General features: G+C 32.7%; 1 protein-coding gene across 1 annotated transcript in view; it reads right to left on the reverse strand.

Moving 5' to 3' along the window:
* Window positions 1-678: 678 nt before the first annotated feature.
* Window positions 679-17332, reverse strand: part of LOC133194080 (sodium/potassium/calcium exchanger 3-like) — a 40189-nt gene continuing 23535 nt past the window's right edge. Inside the window, exons 5-9 of the mRNA XM_061330033.1 lie at window positions 15214-15314; window positions 9769-10109; window positions 7861-8076; window positions 4925-5026; window positions 679-3815 (exon numbers count right to left, since the gene is read on the reverse strand). Of these exons, the coding sequence (XP_061186017.1) occupies window positions 3484-3815; window positions 4925-5026; window positions 7861-8076; window positions 9769-10109; window positions 15214-15314 (1092 nt within the window). The 3' untranslated portion in view covers window positions 679-3483. The remainder of the gene's footprint in view (window positions 3816-4924; window positions 5027-7860; window positions 8077-9768; window positions 10110-15213; window positions 15315-17332) is intronic.

Consider the following 17332-nt stretch of genomic DNA (forward strand, 5'->3'; position numbering starts at 1 on the left):
AGATTCCTAAAATTAAAAGAATTCATAGGATTTCTATGATATCTTTATTTGATACAGGATTTCTTCAAATATGTGACTTTGTGACAATTTATATTTATCGACCCTTTATACACTAGTTATAAATAATTTTGAACATTGAGAAAATTATATCGCATAAATGTATTTAAATACATGAATTGATTTTATCTATTCCTTTTCCAGCAGAGAGTAACTGTTATTTATCCCCTGGTAAGATGTTAAAATACAACAAATACTGATGAACAAAATCACTGTTGCTTAATTAAATGGGGAAAGTACATGCAAATAAATTGATCAGTTAATGTATCTTGGCCTAATAAAATGTTAAATAAATAAGAATGCCTGAATTGATTGCAAATTGAATGAGGCTCTGTAGATTTCAATTTATTTCATTTTAGATTTAAGGGCATATCACTCTAACTGCAAAAAAACCCCATGGAATTAGAACTCTTTAGTGTGCAGTGTATAGAATGTCCTTAAATCTACACATTTTTTACATACATTTTATGATATTATTTCAAAATCTTACTAAATTTCCACAATTACTTTTGCAAACATGATTTAAGTTATCCATTTGAACATAAATCTAATAAATATATTGCTGATTTCTGAAAATAAAAATTTGTGTTATTTGTCCTTAAACAGAAAATAAAACAAAGATTTGAAATTTTCAAATTATTTTATTCATTCTAGTAGTGCTTATCTGATTAAATCAGATATTACATTGTATGTACGGTCTAACTAGACGTTCACATTTGGCACTCTATCACAAGTAAACATAGAGGGAGATCCACCCATAATATAGTGGCGGATCAAATAACAATTGGGACATACAATCTCTCATCGACTATCAAAATATTTCATCAACACATAACAATAAATAGAGATCGAGGATAACAACTGCATTACTACATCAACAAAACGGCATATATTTATCAATGTTTCGCCATACTTCATATGCAAGAAAACAACGTTTGTCTCTTATAATTTATATCCATGAGAACGATATATCTTTGTCTATTATTCATACCCAAGAAAACGACATATATTTTTTCAATTTTTGTCTATTATTCATACCAAAAAATAAAACGACATATATTCTTCAATGTTTTGTCTAATATTCATGTCTATGCGATGGATTGTTTCATAGGCTCAATCCTTTCAACTGAAATACACATTTGCCACTCTTCGAGTCATTAGAATCCACAGACCATCTTATATGGAGATATAATACCGTTATAACAAGGTCTGATACCGTCTTGTTATTAGCTAACGGAGGATTGGCAATAGCTAATTTATTTTCAATTTTCCTAAGTTCTTGTCTGTCACTCCTAAATCAATATTACTCACAGGAATAAAATTCTTCAATACAAACATTAACAACTTCCTAAGGGCTGCGAGTTTTCAAATTTCTTATTAATAATAAAAGTATACATGTATATTTTTTTTTCCTTTCATGATACTCTAAAATAAGTTCCAACATTTAGTTCATGATGACAATTGAATAATACAGTATCTTCGTCATTCAGGAACCCCTACCCATAACTCTTTTAAGCACAAAGTAGACTGTCCTTAACTAGAGTGCCCGAAGGCGCTTGCAATTTGTATGTTCCTATGTTTTTAAGAATTTTTAAGTATGCTTTTTGCGTACGCGTGAATTTCACCACAAAAAGGTTGTGCAAAAAATCTTTCATTCAGAAACATTTTTATGTTGTAATTAGGATTGCTTTTAAAATTGAGATCTTAACAAAATTACAGATTTTGGCAAAAGATAACATATTAATTATGTCCTGAAAATATCAACAGAAGACATGTCTGTCTTTCGGACCAACTATCTGTACTGTCTATAACGATAGAAATTCAAAACAAAGTCAATAAATATTGATGTTTACATCGTACATTACAAAACAACAGAGTATACTGTATCTCTCCATGCTTTGAACAACAGCACGAACAAGTATTTTTGATACATTTACAAAATATAACTGTTACATTTACAAATGTGTTTAACAAAATATACAGATAATAAGACAGGATAAGACTTCATACAATAATCAAAATATGTCTTATTTGCATCATTTTCTCAGAAAATTAATGAGAAAACAAATATCATTATCCTATTATACATATCTTGCAATGTTCATCAATGTTTGAACGGATAGTATAAGGCAATACAAATAATTTAAGTCAAATGAAAAGTTACACGAAACAAAAATCTCTTTTAGGTATTTATGACATGTTTAGGTTACTTTTAAAAATTATGGGTTATAAACTTTTTTGAAAACAATACGTCTTCTCAGATTATTTTGATGGTTGTTTTGTTTTTACTATAAAATTTATTTCACCCCAAGAACAATATACACCTCTTTGGCACGTAAACTAACATATATAGGAATGTTACTTGGTATTTGTAGTAGGTAGTAAATGCATGTAAGAAAATTGGAACACTTTTATGAAGTATTATAAACGTTAATACTAGTCGTAAGCAAATAATGTTCAAAATAAACTATTAAAACAAACATAGCTTTGCTGTGTTTTTATACACATTACATTGTGACCTCTACTATTACGTTTCTCTTCTCCCCCGTACCCCATCCCCGCTCCCTTTCTCATTTACTCTTTTATATTTATGATACCCATATTAATTTAATATTAATTCAGTTTTCACAATGTTTTCTTTCCTTGTTCTACTTTTCTAAATTAATTTGACATTTTTGTGTACATATACAGAATTTCACTAAGGAAAACTTGTTGATATATTGCCGTATTAAAAGTAAATAATGCCAGATAGCTATAAATGTGGGGTTTTTTTTATAAACATGTGAAAGACTGGAGTAAGATTTCAGCAACAGGGCACTCAAAATTAAACGGTTAATCTGATGTCTTTACCAACGACTTTACTAACAACTTTGCTTTACAAAAGATTGGATACATTTCGTATCTTCTTTCATAGTGACTTGTTCTGGTATAATGTAAAGTGACAGTTCTGGTGCAATATAAAGTGACTAGTTTTGGTGCAAAAAATGCACATTTTCACCTCATATATACACTTCTCAATTTAATTTATTCCTCCTTGATTCAAGCTTGATATCCATTACAATTCGTTAATAACAAATTCCGGAGATTTTACGGACAGGCAAACAGGACAAGAAATGAGACCTTCAAACTTCAGAGGGGATACTAGGTAGATTTCTTGTTTCCCCAAACTGTCGTCTGCCAGGGTGACAATTTAAAGAGTATCAATCAAGAAAAATATTTTTTAAGAGGACAAGTTTAATTCTTTTTTTTTTATATGTTTTAAAATGATTTTTCGCAGTACAAAATTAAATACACAGAGCATTTCAAGTTATTTCTGTATTGTATATATCTGACACAGTCTCTATGTAAAATAATTTGCAATGATGGAGTACTGGTGTTTTGTTTTTTTTTTTAAATTTAACTTGACGTTTCTATCTATGTGTACAATCATTTCCTTTCACAATAGTCAGTGATGTTGAAATTTCCGAATACATTAAGTTCATAAAGACAGGAAAAAACGATCACAACAACATATACCAACAAACAAACAACACCGAACTTTTTGTTTAGTCGCCATCTTGTCACAAACATGGCGATCATTAGAAATACCACTGTGGATAAGAGCGTGATGGCAGAGTATGTGAGTCCTTCACTTTTGATCGGGATGGGGTCTCCATCTTCTAGGATGAGGGATTTTAACAACCATGGGAGACCCAAACACATCAAAATGTCAAATACATTGCTCCCTATAGAGTTGGAAACTGCCATATCTCCCAAACCTGAAATCAGAGAAAATAAATGCCTGTTATTGAACAAGTTATTGAACAAAGAACATATAACAGCATCTACCTAGTTCTTAAAATATTAGATTTATAACATTTGATAGAAACTTCATTTTTAAAGGAACTTTTCTCCTTTAAATATTTTCTTCTATAATTATTCAAAACATTACTTTGAAGCATAGAATTACAGAAGTGGTACAAAATTGTGATGAGAGACACGATTTAAACGCCATTGATCTACGGTCATGCTCTAAATTTTGAATTTACGAGTGGTAGTACATACATTGTACGAATTTACAGTTTTGTATTTTTTTCTCAACCGGTAAATTAAAAATTTAGAACTTTCTGTAGGTAAAGACATCTTGCTCACGTCATATAGAACAATGATCAATGACGCGTGCTGTACACTTTGAATTACACTGAAGAGTCGCGTAATTTTCACTGAGTTAAACCTGTGCATATTTAAGCGTTTTCTAGATTAATTAAGATGTTTGGTGTACGTCATTTGATTGATTGTCAGACACATCTTAAAGTCCGCAGTACCGATGGAGATGTTATAATTACCGTCTTCCTTGGAAGACGGTATACAGAGTTGAAGTATTTTACAGTCTTCGGACTATACACATCCTCTCCTCTGTGATTGGTAGAAAACGCATGATGTGAAAATTTTCAATTATTTCATTGGTTGAATGCTGTGCTAGGCAAGGGAAATAATTTTCTGGTGATGTAATTTTCGTACGGCTTAACAATTTTTCAAGATTTTCAATCTTAAAAAAAATTGACAAAACGAACCACAAGAAAATAGCAGTAAATGAAACTAACACTTTCATTTTTTATAGCAACTATTTTAAAGTTTTTCTGTATTTTCATGATGAACAGAAAATTCTTTTTCTGCATGCAAATATTGAAATGTGTGTTTATTCTTTTTTTCCTTCGTTTATATGGTAGGGCTAATGTCTGCAAAAAGCTGTTGAAGAAGTACAAGAGCAAGAACTGCAGTACTTAAAAATAAGTCGGCCTGATAGGTGTATGTAACCTCTTACACTTTAAGGTTGTTGCTAAGGACGGCCAAGCTTTTTGAAAAGCTATACTCGTTGAGTACTTACCGTCCCTGGCTACAAAGAGACTTGAAAGACAGTCTGGTACACTTGTACCTGCTGCTAATAATGTAAGTCCCATAACTGTCTCCGGAATTTCTAGTGCATCACCTACAAAAATAAACTCGATGTCATAACCGTCTACAGAATCCCTAGTGTGTCACCTGTAAAAATAATATGTTAGTCCCATAGATCGATTCTCTCAGAATTTGTACCATGTCAGTTATAAATAAAACAAGTAAAGTCCCACAAGTTTCGAATATTCTACAAAGGCAAACCTATATAGAAATGCCAATTGACTTGAGGTTTGAAGACACGCGTTCCTCGAATATCTAATTTTTTTTCTCTTTGTTAAATACCAAAAATCTTTTCAATTATTATTGTCTTGTTATTTCAAAACCGTTTTCAAAATGTCCTAAAAATATAAACACTCATTTGGTATATCAGCAATTCAACTGAAATCCTCTAGGGTTATATAGAAAATTTCACCCTCTGGTATCTTGCACAAACTCCTAGTAATGTACCTCATTTTTTGTGAGGAAACATACTTCAATTACAAATTCCTTGGGAAAATTATGCCTACATATTATTGACGAACTTGTTGTCTGACCTTGAAACAAAATACATGAATAAAACATTTTCCCGGTTTGTTTTGTTCCCGGAATAAAAATATGTCCTGACAATTTTTTACATCAAAGTTTGTTTTTGTCAACTGTCTGTTATTGGATTCATTTGTAAGAAAACCTCAATAATAATGCATTGATCAAGTAATATTAAGGTTGTATTCGACGGGGTCATAATATGACCACATCTACTGTCAGTCGGAAGCCGCGAGGGTAGCGCCTCTTAAGAAAAGAATGCAGAAAATACTGTAGTCAAAAGAGAAAAAAATCTTAAATCAAACAATAGAAAGAAATATTAGGACTTTTTCTACACAAAAAATACTACTAATGCCTTTAGAAAATTTCAATCATTTGAAATTCATTAATCAAATACTCGGATGCCCTATGTTTTTATCAGAAATGTTAGACTAGTCTTGTACTGTAGTTAACTTCCGGAGGTGCTAGATTATTTTGATACCTGTTTGAATGCGGATCATGGTAACTATAGGGTTCCCCAGCTATAACAAGTGGAAAGCTGTAAATGTGACAGCAAACCGGTGTTTTCTTTTCTGTGAACAGTACTGGTATTTTTCACATGAATTACAAAGATCTGATTGTCAGGCTTATTTATTTTTAAATTAAAAGGAGGATAATCAAGATCCCCATCCCCGTTCAAAAGTCTGTACAAGAACTTAGAGTAATCGTTCTTTCCTCATGTATTGTTTTAAAAGGCAGAACAAGGTTTACAGTGTAAAATTCAAACATTACACTTTCTCGACAAGTAAATGCATATCTAAATTGTGACAAGACAAAGTTTAGTTTGATTTTAAACTTGAAGGGTATCTATTGTCAAAACGTATTTACTTAATGTCAAAGTTAAGTTAAAAGTTAAAAATCATTAAATCAACAATATTGGTAATTAATTATTACCTTTTTTTATTATACCCGCACCCGCGTGAAGTTCAATCAATAATTTGTAACTACTTGAATGAGTTCTGCATCGATCGGTTAAACAATTAATTCCAAGATTGGTGGAAAAGTGCACTGAATAGGAAGCAATATGGCTTCATGCATTTATCGATCTGCACCACACGAAAACTTTTCTTTTATAGCTAATAAATTAAGAATCAGTACACCATCTCTCTGAATGTAATATGTCTATTAACTAGAATAGAAGTGTTCTCATCAATGAACGATTATAATATTAATTATATTATAGTAGGATATATCAAAAACGCAATAGCCTTGAACTTCTGAATATGACATTTGACCAAAGGTCAAAGGTTATAACACACAAGCAAGAGCAACTGTTTTGTAAAGTACGGCCTGGTTTTGACTGGGCTGAACACGATCATGTTTTGTTTTGATCTTCGAGATATAACTTAAAATAGAGTCAATGACACCAAATTGAAGTCAAACACAGCTTTTCCATAAAATATCAAATCATGCATCATCATTACTTTCAAAATAATATGATATAAACAATTGCTGACTCTTAATGGCTGCAAAGAGAGCATTTGACATTCGATTTGGTATCAAGGTCAAAGGTGAAAAACTACGTCATTACAAACTACTGTGTGTTGAATAATGTAACATGGACCTAGCATTAATAAATGAGAGCTCAGATAAACTTTATAGCGAATGTGTCGAAAAAAGGAGTCGAACGGACGGGAACGAAAAATCCTTGTACATGATTGTTTTTACAAATTCTGATGGGATAATTTTTTTTCCGTAAGAGATACATGTAATATAGCCAGCGAATAGTCCAAGCAAATGCTTTAGAACTTTAGAAAAATTCTTCTTACATATAATACATGTGCTTCTTACGCAGAGAGTCTTTAACTTAAGCTTAATGAGCATGCACTTTATTAAAACAATCTAATTTTTAACGAGTACATGCAGGTTAGACAAATTTTTACTGTTTGAAAATTTCAATATTGTTTGTCCGTCTGTATATAGCAGTTACTGAAAAAAAAATGCTTATTGATCTTTGAGAAAGTTATATCGTATAAAAATGAAAATATTGAATTGATATGTTTCATTTTAGACATAAGGTACCTCCCTGTAAAAATGTGCACAGACAAGAATTAACTGATGCTTACTTGCGTAAATGGGTAAAACACATAAAAACGTATTCAATTACACTAACTACAACTAGGTCAAGTATAATGTTTAGAATACTAACTTGAATTGATTACAGGCTGTGCATTACACGATCGAATGATTTTAGTTGATTCATTTTCAATTCAAAGGGCATGTCACTCTTACTGCATGAAAGTACCATAAATTTGGAACTCTTTAGTGTGGAGTGTACATAGAGGCTGCTTAACCTATTTTTCTTACCCGCAACGGTTACCATCCATACCATGACGTAAGACAGTCCAGCGATCCATGCAATCGACATCACAAAAGTCAAAGGGTAAGTCTTATGCCATTTACCAGGCCGCCGACAGTCCGGAATTGAAATGAAGAATAAGGCGTGCATTGGAATCATGGCCACCCAAAACACGCGCTTTAGGAAAGTGTCCGGGATTTTCCACGGAGACTCGTATTCTTTGGCTGAAAAGGTAAATATTGAAGATGAAGGACTAAGAGACAGAGAAAAAAAGATTATTTTAACCGAATCAAACAAGAAATATTAATCTAGGTAAGGTTTTGCAAGCAATGGTATTTGAATCTTTATAAATAGGGATGTCAAGAAAAATATCTAGCAACAATTATTGCTGGAGAGAGAAGTCGCGCATGATGTTGCGGAGTGTGAGAAAATCGTATCGTGTGCAGAACAGAAGACATTTTTAAGGAGATACTTACAAATAGTTAGATTTAACTCCGAGACTCGGTTTATTTCTGTTCATTGGTTCAATATTAAAAACATACAGTCAAACCTCTTTATCTCAAACTCAATGGGACCGAGAAAAAACTTTGAAATATTCGAGGGTTCGAGATATCGAGGGTAAAATAGTTAAGAAGTACCTGGTTAGGACTTCCCAATCACTCCAACATATCCATGGTATTCGAGGTATCCGTGTTCGAGATACCGAAGTTTAACTGTATATAATTCAGGGTAATTATACGACAAGTGGTTGCTATATTCTAACTTAAGCAAGTTGCATTTACAGAAATGTAAGGAAATACTGTATAATTATGTAGATTTATTTTACCTTTCTACGTGGTAGGCAAAATCTTAAAGTGAAATAACCAAACACAGAATAGAGAGCTGCACAATGTTCTGGTAGCTGGAATATGATTGAAGATCTGTAGCTCATTGATAAAAAAAATGGATAGACGACCAGAGAGCTGCAGATTCAATAATTCAAAAAAGTATAATATTTACTACCTCCCCCCTCCCCCAACAAAAAGAAAAGAAAAAAAAGAATGCGCATAGTTCCAGACAGTATCTTCATATTTTAAAGCTGCTATTTCAAATATTATTAACTGTGTGTTTCTAGCATATTCTTTTAATTCTTCCTAAAACATTTCACCTTATTTAAAAGTCTTAATTAATTAGGTTTGCTGGACTTAAATTGAGACTATCGAAAACTTCGCCAGTGCGTAAGAAAATTTTAGGTTGCAAGAAAATGGGTATAAATAAAATATTTAGGAGTTAAAGTTATTACATTGAGACTTGAAATAAAGCAGTGCCAATGTTACCAATACAATGTTTTTTCTTATTTAAAAAAAACAAAAAAACAAAACCAAAAAAAAAAAAACAAAACAAAAAAAAAAAACATACGATGCCTCCTAACTGTAAGTAACTATGGGTAAAAGTGCAAGTAGAATTTCAGATAAAGCTATGCGTAGGGAAAATGCGCGTTTGAATAAAAATGGCGTGCATTTCTGATGCGCATGTGTGAGGAGTGTAAGAGAGACGACTGGAACCAGAAATAGCTTGGAAATCTTACAATCTTTGTGATCGGCGCTTTTTTCATACGACCTATTGTCAGGGCTACTGAAAGAGGATTCAACTTCCTTTGGAATGGTACTACTTTCTTCAATCGACCTTGACCTATTGGCTTTTTCTGATTCCAAAAGCGCCTGTCTTTCGTTATGATGAGCATGAGTACGCAAAGGATCTTCAATTCTGCCTCCGGAGAGCATTTGCAAAAGATGATAGATGAACTGCTCCAGCGTCTTATTGAAATACATCAGAAGGATGTACACTATGTACATGAGGAACATTATAAGACTCTCATACCTAAAGAAAGAAAAGGAAGAAGAAAACATTAGAGTTATCTCTGTTTCTAGACTTACAATCTTTGTGCCCTTCTGGTGGGTGGAAATCTTTTTCGTCCTCATCGCTTTCTTTATCCTCGCTGACACTGCTGTCTTCCTCATCTTTCCTAACACTAAATGTTGTTTCGTCGTCGTTCGAGTTGGGGGAACCATTGGGCGTTGCTTTGCTGTTTTCATAATACAGCGGTTTAGCAGCCTCGGTTTGGTTTGAGTTATGGTCTTCGTGTCGATGTTTTTTGGCGTGTTTCCGGGCTTTGATTTTCTTGATTAGTCCCTCCATGAAGGGTTCAATTGATTTGTTAAAATACATCAAAATGATGTACATAATATACATGGCTACCAGAACAAAGCCTTCATACCTACAACGTACATACAGACATATTCTAAATTATGTACAGGTGCATGGTCATGCTCAATATAATCAGAGAATGTAATGCATCTATCGCTTATAAGTCGGTTTTTGGAGTAAAATTTTGATCCAAACTTGTATGTCCGACTTGGTCGATGAAACGTATTTTGTCAACGATGATCGAAATACCGGGACACATTTTTACGATTTTTAAGATTCTTTTTTTGCAGGAAGGGAAGATTTACATTAAGTACAAATGCTTACAGATTTTAATGATTTTATTTTTGTTTCAAATGTATATATTTTGTTATTACAGTTGTTTATCAAAGATCTTCCCCAAAACATAATTTGAAAGACAGGTAGATACAAGTATAATAATCTGTAATTTGCAATCGATTCTTTCAAAATAATGTAGAAAAAATTCAATCGATTTATATATGCGAGTATATATGGTACGTCATATTATTTTGCGCCTGGAAAAAGGAAAAACAGATTTTGATTTAGTGGAAAATATTGAAATCAAAACAAGGCATGTATTAGGAGCGAAAGCTTTAAATTATCTTTAAATAAGCGATTTGTTTGGGTTATACTGGGAAATGGGGTTTCTCAAAGGAGTATTCTACTTAAGTATAGTAGTGTGGTCCCTTTTTACACCCTTGGTTTACCGGTTAAATATTAGCATACGATATTTTGTTTGTTTTCATTGTGTATAACGAAGTATTTCTAATTAAAACATTGCGTATTTATAATGAATAATCAAACATATCAAAAAATACAAGCCTATTTTTAACACCTATCTTACTAAAAAATGCCGGAACATTTTCCCCCGATCAGACTACGGTTTCTCTATTACATGGAAATGGGCGGAGACATTTAGATTAGATACTATAAAAAGAAGATCTTGGTATGATATTTTTTTCCAAAGACGAATAATATGTTCAAGATTCACAATCAACTTCAAATACAATTTTCTATTAACAAAACTTTGGCAATAAAAGCTATAACAAGATAAACCAAACAAGTCCATGCTGATCGATATAAAACTGAGTACGTTTCAACTGAGAACTAGCACGTTTACTGGGGGCATTTACCCGTAACAAAACAAATCCACGTGGCTTGTTATGATTCTAAACAGGTCATAAAGAGGTTAATCGCATGTAAATGAAGTCAGCGAAGAGATTCAAAATCGCAATACTTTTAATTAGAAAACATAGAGCACAAGGTTGTTCAACAAAGATATTTTCACTCAACCTTTACACATATAATATACACATTATATTTCAAACTCGACTCTGAACAAACCTGTGCTCGGTGTTTACGAAAGCTTTAAAGTGTGTACCTGTCGCTGATTTCTTTTGATATTCATGAAAATCAAAGGACCCTACCTTCAACGAGCAGCTTCGTATGCTGCCTATATCTATTGTTTGACATTTTTAGATGATGATTCAAATAATAAAGACATAAGTTAATAATAAAATTTAATTTTTAAAAATGTTAATGAATGTTCGAAATTTGTCGAGTAACCGGGGACCACAGATAAGCCTTATTGAGATTTGTTCTTTTGTATAAATCATCAAAGTAAATTAAAAAGGCGATGAGAAAAGTTAAAACCTCAATGAATTAAAATGTTCATATTGTGAATTTATGGAACGCTGGGACGGGGGTTGTTTGGGGAATGTGTTTCTGGGGGGAAAATAATATTGATTTGTGCTTAAAAACACAGTGAAGAGATGTAAATTACAATGAAATACATTAAACTCTTTCGCAAAACGCACATCTGCGTTGTGAAATTTATTCATTTTTCTTTTATTCATGGGTATATTAATTTGAACAAATGCTATGACAAAAGGCATTAACTAAATGAAAAATCTGATGTGTATTCTTCCATGTTACAATTTTTTTTTTAATGATTTTATTTACAAATAAACTTATCATTAAAACTCCCTGCAATAACCTTATAGGTGTTAATTACAAGAATCCTAATTGATATTAATATTAATATATTTAACATTCATATCAGTAAAACCTCTGCTCATGTTCCCTTAAAAGTACTGGCTTTGTTGAATACAGATCATAGTAAAACCTTTGTCTTTGTTCCCCTATATATGTAATGACCTTGTTAATGAGAGAGAGAGAACAATGTTCTTTTTGTTTCTAACGGTTCGCCACATTAAAAATCAGCTGATGGGATTAACATTCTTTGTAGAAAGATAAGAAGAGCGGCTTAATTACTCTACCTGGATTACAACAAGGCTGATATGATGAACATGACAGAGAAGTCGGTCACGTGATGTTTTCGTAATTGATTTCTGCATCTTCCAATGCGGAAATCATAAAGTATTGGGGTTCCTATGTTGCAAACACTGGGGTGTATTTATACATTTATATGTAGCTACTCAATTTTTCTTGTACCCACTTATGTTTCCATCATTTATATTAGTAACAATCGGTGTTTGCGTAAGAGTTGTGTATAACAAAAAACATGTTCAAGGTTTTACAGATGGTTATTTACAAAGATTAGCAAAAATATGCAATTCTTTTCGTGAACTTCAAAGACGAGTTCCTCGTTCGATATATTTTTTTTAACTGATGAATGTATTAGGATCTTGTATTTTCAAGGTTAGAACCAGATCAAATAGCACAGGCATTTTTAAAAATATATTTCAATATGTACTACCATGACAAATGATTTCTTTTAACTCTTGCCAAAGTAAGTCAAATTGCCAGATTTTACAAAAGTAGAGCTTATCGACCTTTGTTTTGCCTTTAATTTAATAAGGCTACGGATCTTTGCATTAAAATGTATTAGGACGCACATCAAAGAGATAGTCAAGTAATTAAAATTGATCTCACAGATGTGCTCGTTCCAACTTCCTAGAACCCGTTTGACCCGGATAAACTGGATCTTTAAAAAACCTTTTTACGATATACATGTAGCATTTATTTATATAAATGTCTGTATCTAAATTTGCAACTAAGTATAAAAAATTAACTTGAAATGCCAATTAAACCAAAACATGCAAAATGTATATCATACACTGCATGTACTGATGTTTGGCTAATATAGAGAAATAGGTTAAACTCTGTATATTTAATCTCTCGTAAGATATATCATTTATCACATGTTTACCTCTTCATGCAGTGAATAAAATTTTATCACACAGTTTGTAAACTGACAACTCGGGATGTCATATAAACAAAAGCATTTGTGTACATTTGTATACACGGTAGATCGAGGTGAAGAAATCAAAATAATAATAATAATAATTGATCATATCTTTGAAATATAAGATCCTACTAGTTAAATAAAAAACTTTGGTCTCTATAATTTGATGGCTTTGTTTTGCGGAAAAAGACAAAAAGGTGAAAAAAAAACCTTGGAAAATTTAAAGCCAACGCGTTGTATGTTTCTAAACCACCAGGGGTTTAAAGACATTATATCTCAATTTTAAAATTACTATATAAGTTTGTTTGTATGTTTGTGTGGCTTTTGATCAGAGATATGCAGGCTATTCAGGCCCTGGGAAGAAGCCGCGCCATGCGCCTACTTCCGAAAATGGCGCAATGAAATAATGGCAGGCTGCGTCATGAGGCACACCCTGCAACCATTTTGCAAAATGCGCGCACACATGGTTTGTCTAATTTTGTATGTTTAGTAAAATCTCATCCATAAACTTGGCATGTATACTGAAGTAATTGTAAGCTACATACGAGTTTTTCTATTGTAGTTTTCACACAATTAAACCCCAGTCGGCTCCCTTAGATATCAGATACAGAAAAATCAAGGTCCTATTTTACAGATCGAGTACCAAAAGTCAACATCTTTCCTTTGCCATTTATTCTTATTAAATGCAATTACTATAATATATATTTCAAAATGGCCTCAATGCCACGGTTTTCTCGCTTGGCCCCTAAAATTTCAAATTGGTCCCATCATTTTACCCCACTTGTTGTTTGTCCTTCCCGTTTTGAAAGTTGGGGGGATGGGGGACCTCACTGAAAAATCTTTGACGAGCAATAAAAAGGGACTTCCCATGCAAACACGAAAATCCTATTTTTGTGTGTGTAAGTAGGGGGAGGACAACCAGACTTTAACCCTTTCAATAAACATTTTCATGAAAAAATAAAAGTAATAAATTAGGTTTTAAAAAGTGGGAGACCCTCCCCCCTCCTCGACACTAATTACCTTATATGAGCTATTTTTTTATTAATACATGTAACAACAGCCTGTTCTATCTGTGTTTTATACAGGTAGCATATTCATATGCCGAACTGTTCGCAAAGAAAGTCGTTTGTTGTACATGTATATGAATGTAAGAAATCAAATGTATCTGAGATAGTAACATTGAATACTAATTAAAACTTCTTTCGGTGTCCAAGTCAATTCAGAGAGTGTGTCACAGAAAGCAATATGTCGATTCATTTAAAGCATGTTTCTAGGTATATTTTTTTGACAGGGATTTCCTGCATATAAATGCTCCACGGGAACATTTTCAATAATTATAACCCGACAGCAACCATTTGTTCTCTGATTTCATTGAAATCCTAATCAAGTCTTCAACCCTTGGTTAAGTTTTACTGAAATCCCTATAATTGTCTTAAAATTTTATTGAAACCGTATCTTGGATCAGATCCAAGAGCAAAAAAGAATGAGCTTAGAATGCATTGAAATCGTAATGAAATCTTACACAAGAGCAAATGACTTTGCTTCATTAAATTGTATTGAATCCAATTCAAATCCAAATCAATTTTAACACAAGAACAAAGAGTTGTTCTCAGTTTTAAAGAAAGAAATAATTAATTCTCAGCTACAAGGGAAGAACAAATGTCCCCAAATTTTATTAAGATCTTTGAAAATATTCTAAAGATTTTGCCGGCATATAATCAAATTCAACAGATCGATCGAGAGAAAGGGGGGAGTGTCTTCCAAATATGCTAAAAGCCTTCTAATTACAAAATACTGCAAAGAATACCTACAAAGAAAACCAATGCCTATCTTATAAAAAATTTAACGGAATTATGACTTTTCGCTGGAATTTTGCACTTGGGTCACAATGTTTCTTATAGTGTCTATAACCATAAGACGAAAAATAAAAGTATAAATTGTTACCCACCACTGAACTTCGTTGTCGTATATGGTGATGATCAGCGCTGCTACGGAGAGGAGGTAGTATATAGTGTCACGTAGGACCGGATACCATGTTAGCCGCACAATCTGTAAACAAGTTAATCACAAATTAACCAGGTTAACCGCACAATCTACAAACAAGTCAGTAACACATAAACCAGGTTAGCCGCACAATCTGTACACAAGTCAGTAACTCATTAACCACGTAAGCGGCACAATCTGTAAACAAGTCAGTAACACATCAACCAAGTTGGCTGCACAATCTGTAAACAAGTCAGTGGCACAATAACCAGATTAGCCGCACAATCTGTAAACAATTATCACATTAACGAGGTTAGCGGTATAAGTAAACAATTAATATATCATATTTGCCAGGTTATGGGCACAATATGTAAACAAACCAATAAAAAACATATTTAACCAGTGGTACACTTTGGTTGGCTCTACAATCTGAAAACATTAAGCAGGTTAGCCTCACAATCTATAAACAAACCATTATCTTATTATCCTGAATAGCAGCACAATCTGTAAACAGGTTTAACTGTGTTAGAGGCACAATTTGTAAACATGAATATATCATATTAACAGGGTCACCTCACAATTTGTAAACAAACCAATAAAATATTAACAAGGTTTACTGTTAAAACTGTTCATTGAAAGGCTGTTTGCCCCCCCCCCCCCCTTTTTTTGATGCGGTAGGCCTTTAGTTAAATCAAGGTAAAATGGAAATGTACTAATAAAATTTGGTTGTTGAAGATAAAGTTGGACAACACCCCACAGGCAGAATATTTTACTGTTAATTTATTACGTAATTATAATTCTTTATACGGCCAGCTGGTCTTCCTACATTTGTTGCAGGATGGACAACGCCTCCCATGCGAGTTTGGAATTTTTTAACGCTTTTTAAAGATTGTTTAGGTTGGCTAGGTAAGTTTTTTCCATTATTTCTTTCTGTCCCATCCTTCAGGAATAACGTTAGCTAATAGTGCCTTTGTTGCTTGATGTTGAAATATTACCATTATGCATGGTTTCCTTCTTGTGCTGAACACAGAAAGAAATCAAAAGAAGAACAACTTGCTTGAAAATGTATTTAAACAAAAATGCAATGTTTTCGTATACAATCTGAAGAACGGTATCAGTAGACAACCCACCCGTTATGCCATGTCACGTGTTCAGATATGGACCAAAACAACCAATAATTGTCTATGTCTGGAAAGGAACTCTGATAAATTGAACCCGGAAATGCAAGCATGGGATGGTGAAATATCGATTTTAGTGTGGTTTTCTCTTTCAATTTTAGCTTGAAAATTTACTTTTTGTGGAACGTGATCAAGGCAATGTTACCTATCCCCTTCTAATCTAGTCAATCTGGGTACGGCAGCGTTATTTTAGGGATAGGATGAGAATAGAGACTTTATATTCGGATATTCAGCGTACTACCCGGAATGCATTGTCAGTCTAATTACGTCACGCTCAGTGCTATATCGTGAATCTTAATGACATGTAGTTACTAAAACGATTTCCTTTCTACACGGAAAGGATGTCTGAAATATCGGTTATGGTTCTATTCAATATTCAGTCTAGTGTAGTATCTGATTTTTTTTTTAAATGTGCAAGATAAGTGAATTATGAACTTCTTCTTTTCTTAAAGAAAAAGTTCACTCTTTACCTTATTATTAATTAAATTTTGTTCACATTTCACATTCGACTGGGGGATTATTAATTCAATTTCAAAAGTACAAATGTATAATTATTTTATGTCGATAATGCTAATAAGAGCGAACGCACTCAGGAAGCTAACGAACTTCGCATGGATGCCGAACTTCAGTGCAACGAAACATGTTATATCAAACTGACCTATCTGATATATGCCCATAGGGAAAAGATTTATGCTTATATATCCAAATAAATATCTCTCTTTTTACGAAAAGTTGTAAAAGGCACTAGGTCACTAAACTAAAAGTAGATGATGACAAATCCATTGGGAATTGAACAAATCTTTGACGTAATCGTTTATTATTATCAACATGTTCATGTGTTCAAGCTTAATTATCTTTATCACACAGCTTTATTAAATGTTTTAATAAAGAAGCATGTTCATGTTC

This window comes from Saccostrea echinata, unplaced genomic scaffold (assembly GCF_033153115.1).
Source record: "Saccostrea echinata isolate AGI-Se365-2 ecotype Australia unplaced genomic scaffold, CSIRO_AGI_Sech_v1 ptg000028l, whole genome shotgun sequence".
NCBI classification, from domain to species: domain Eukaryota; kingdom Metazoa; phylum Mollusca; class Bivalvia; order Ostreida; family Ostreidae; genus Saccostrea; species Saccostrea echinata.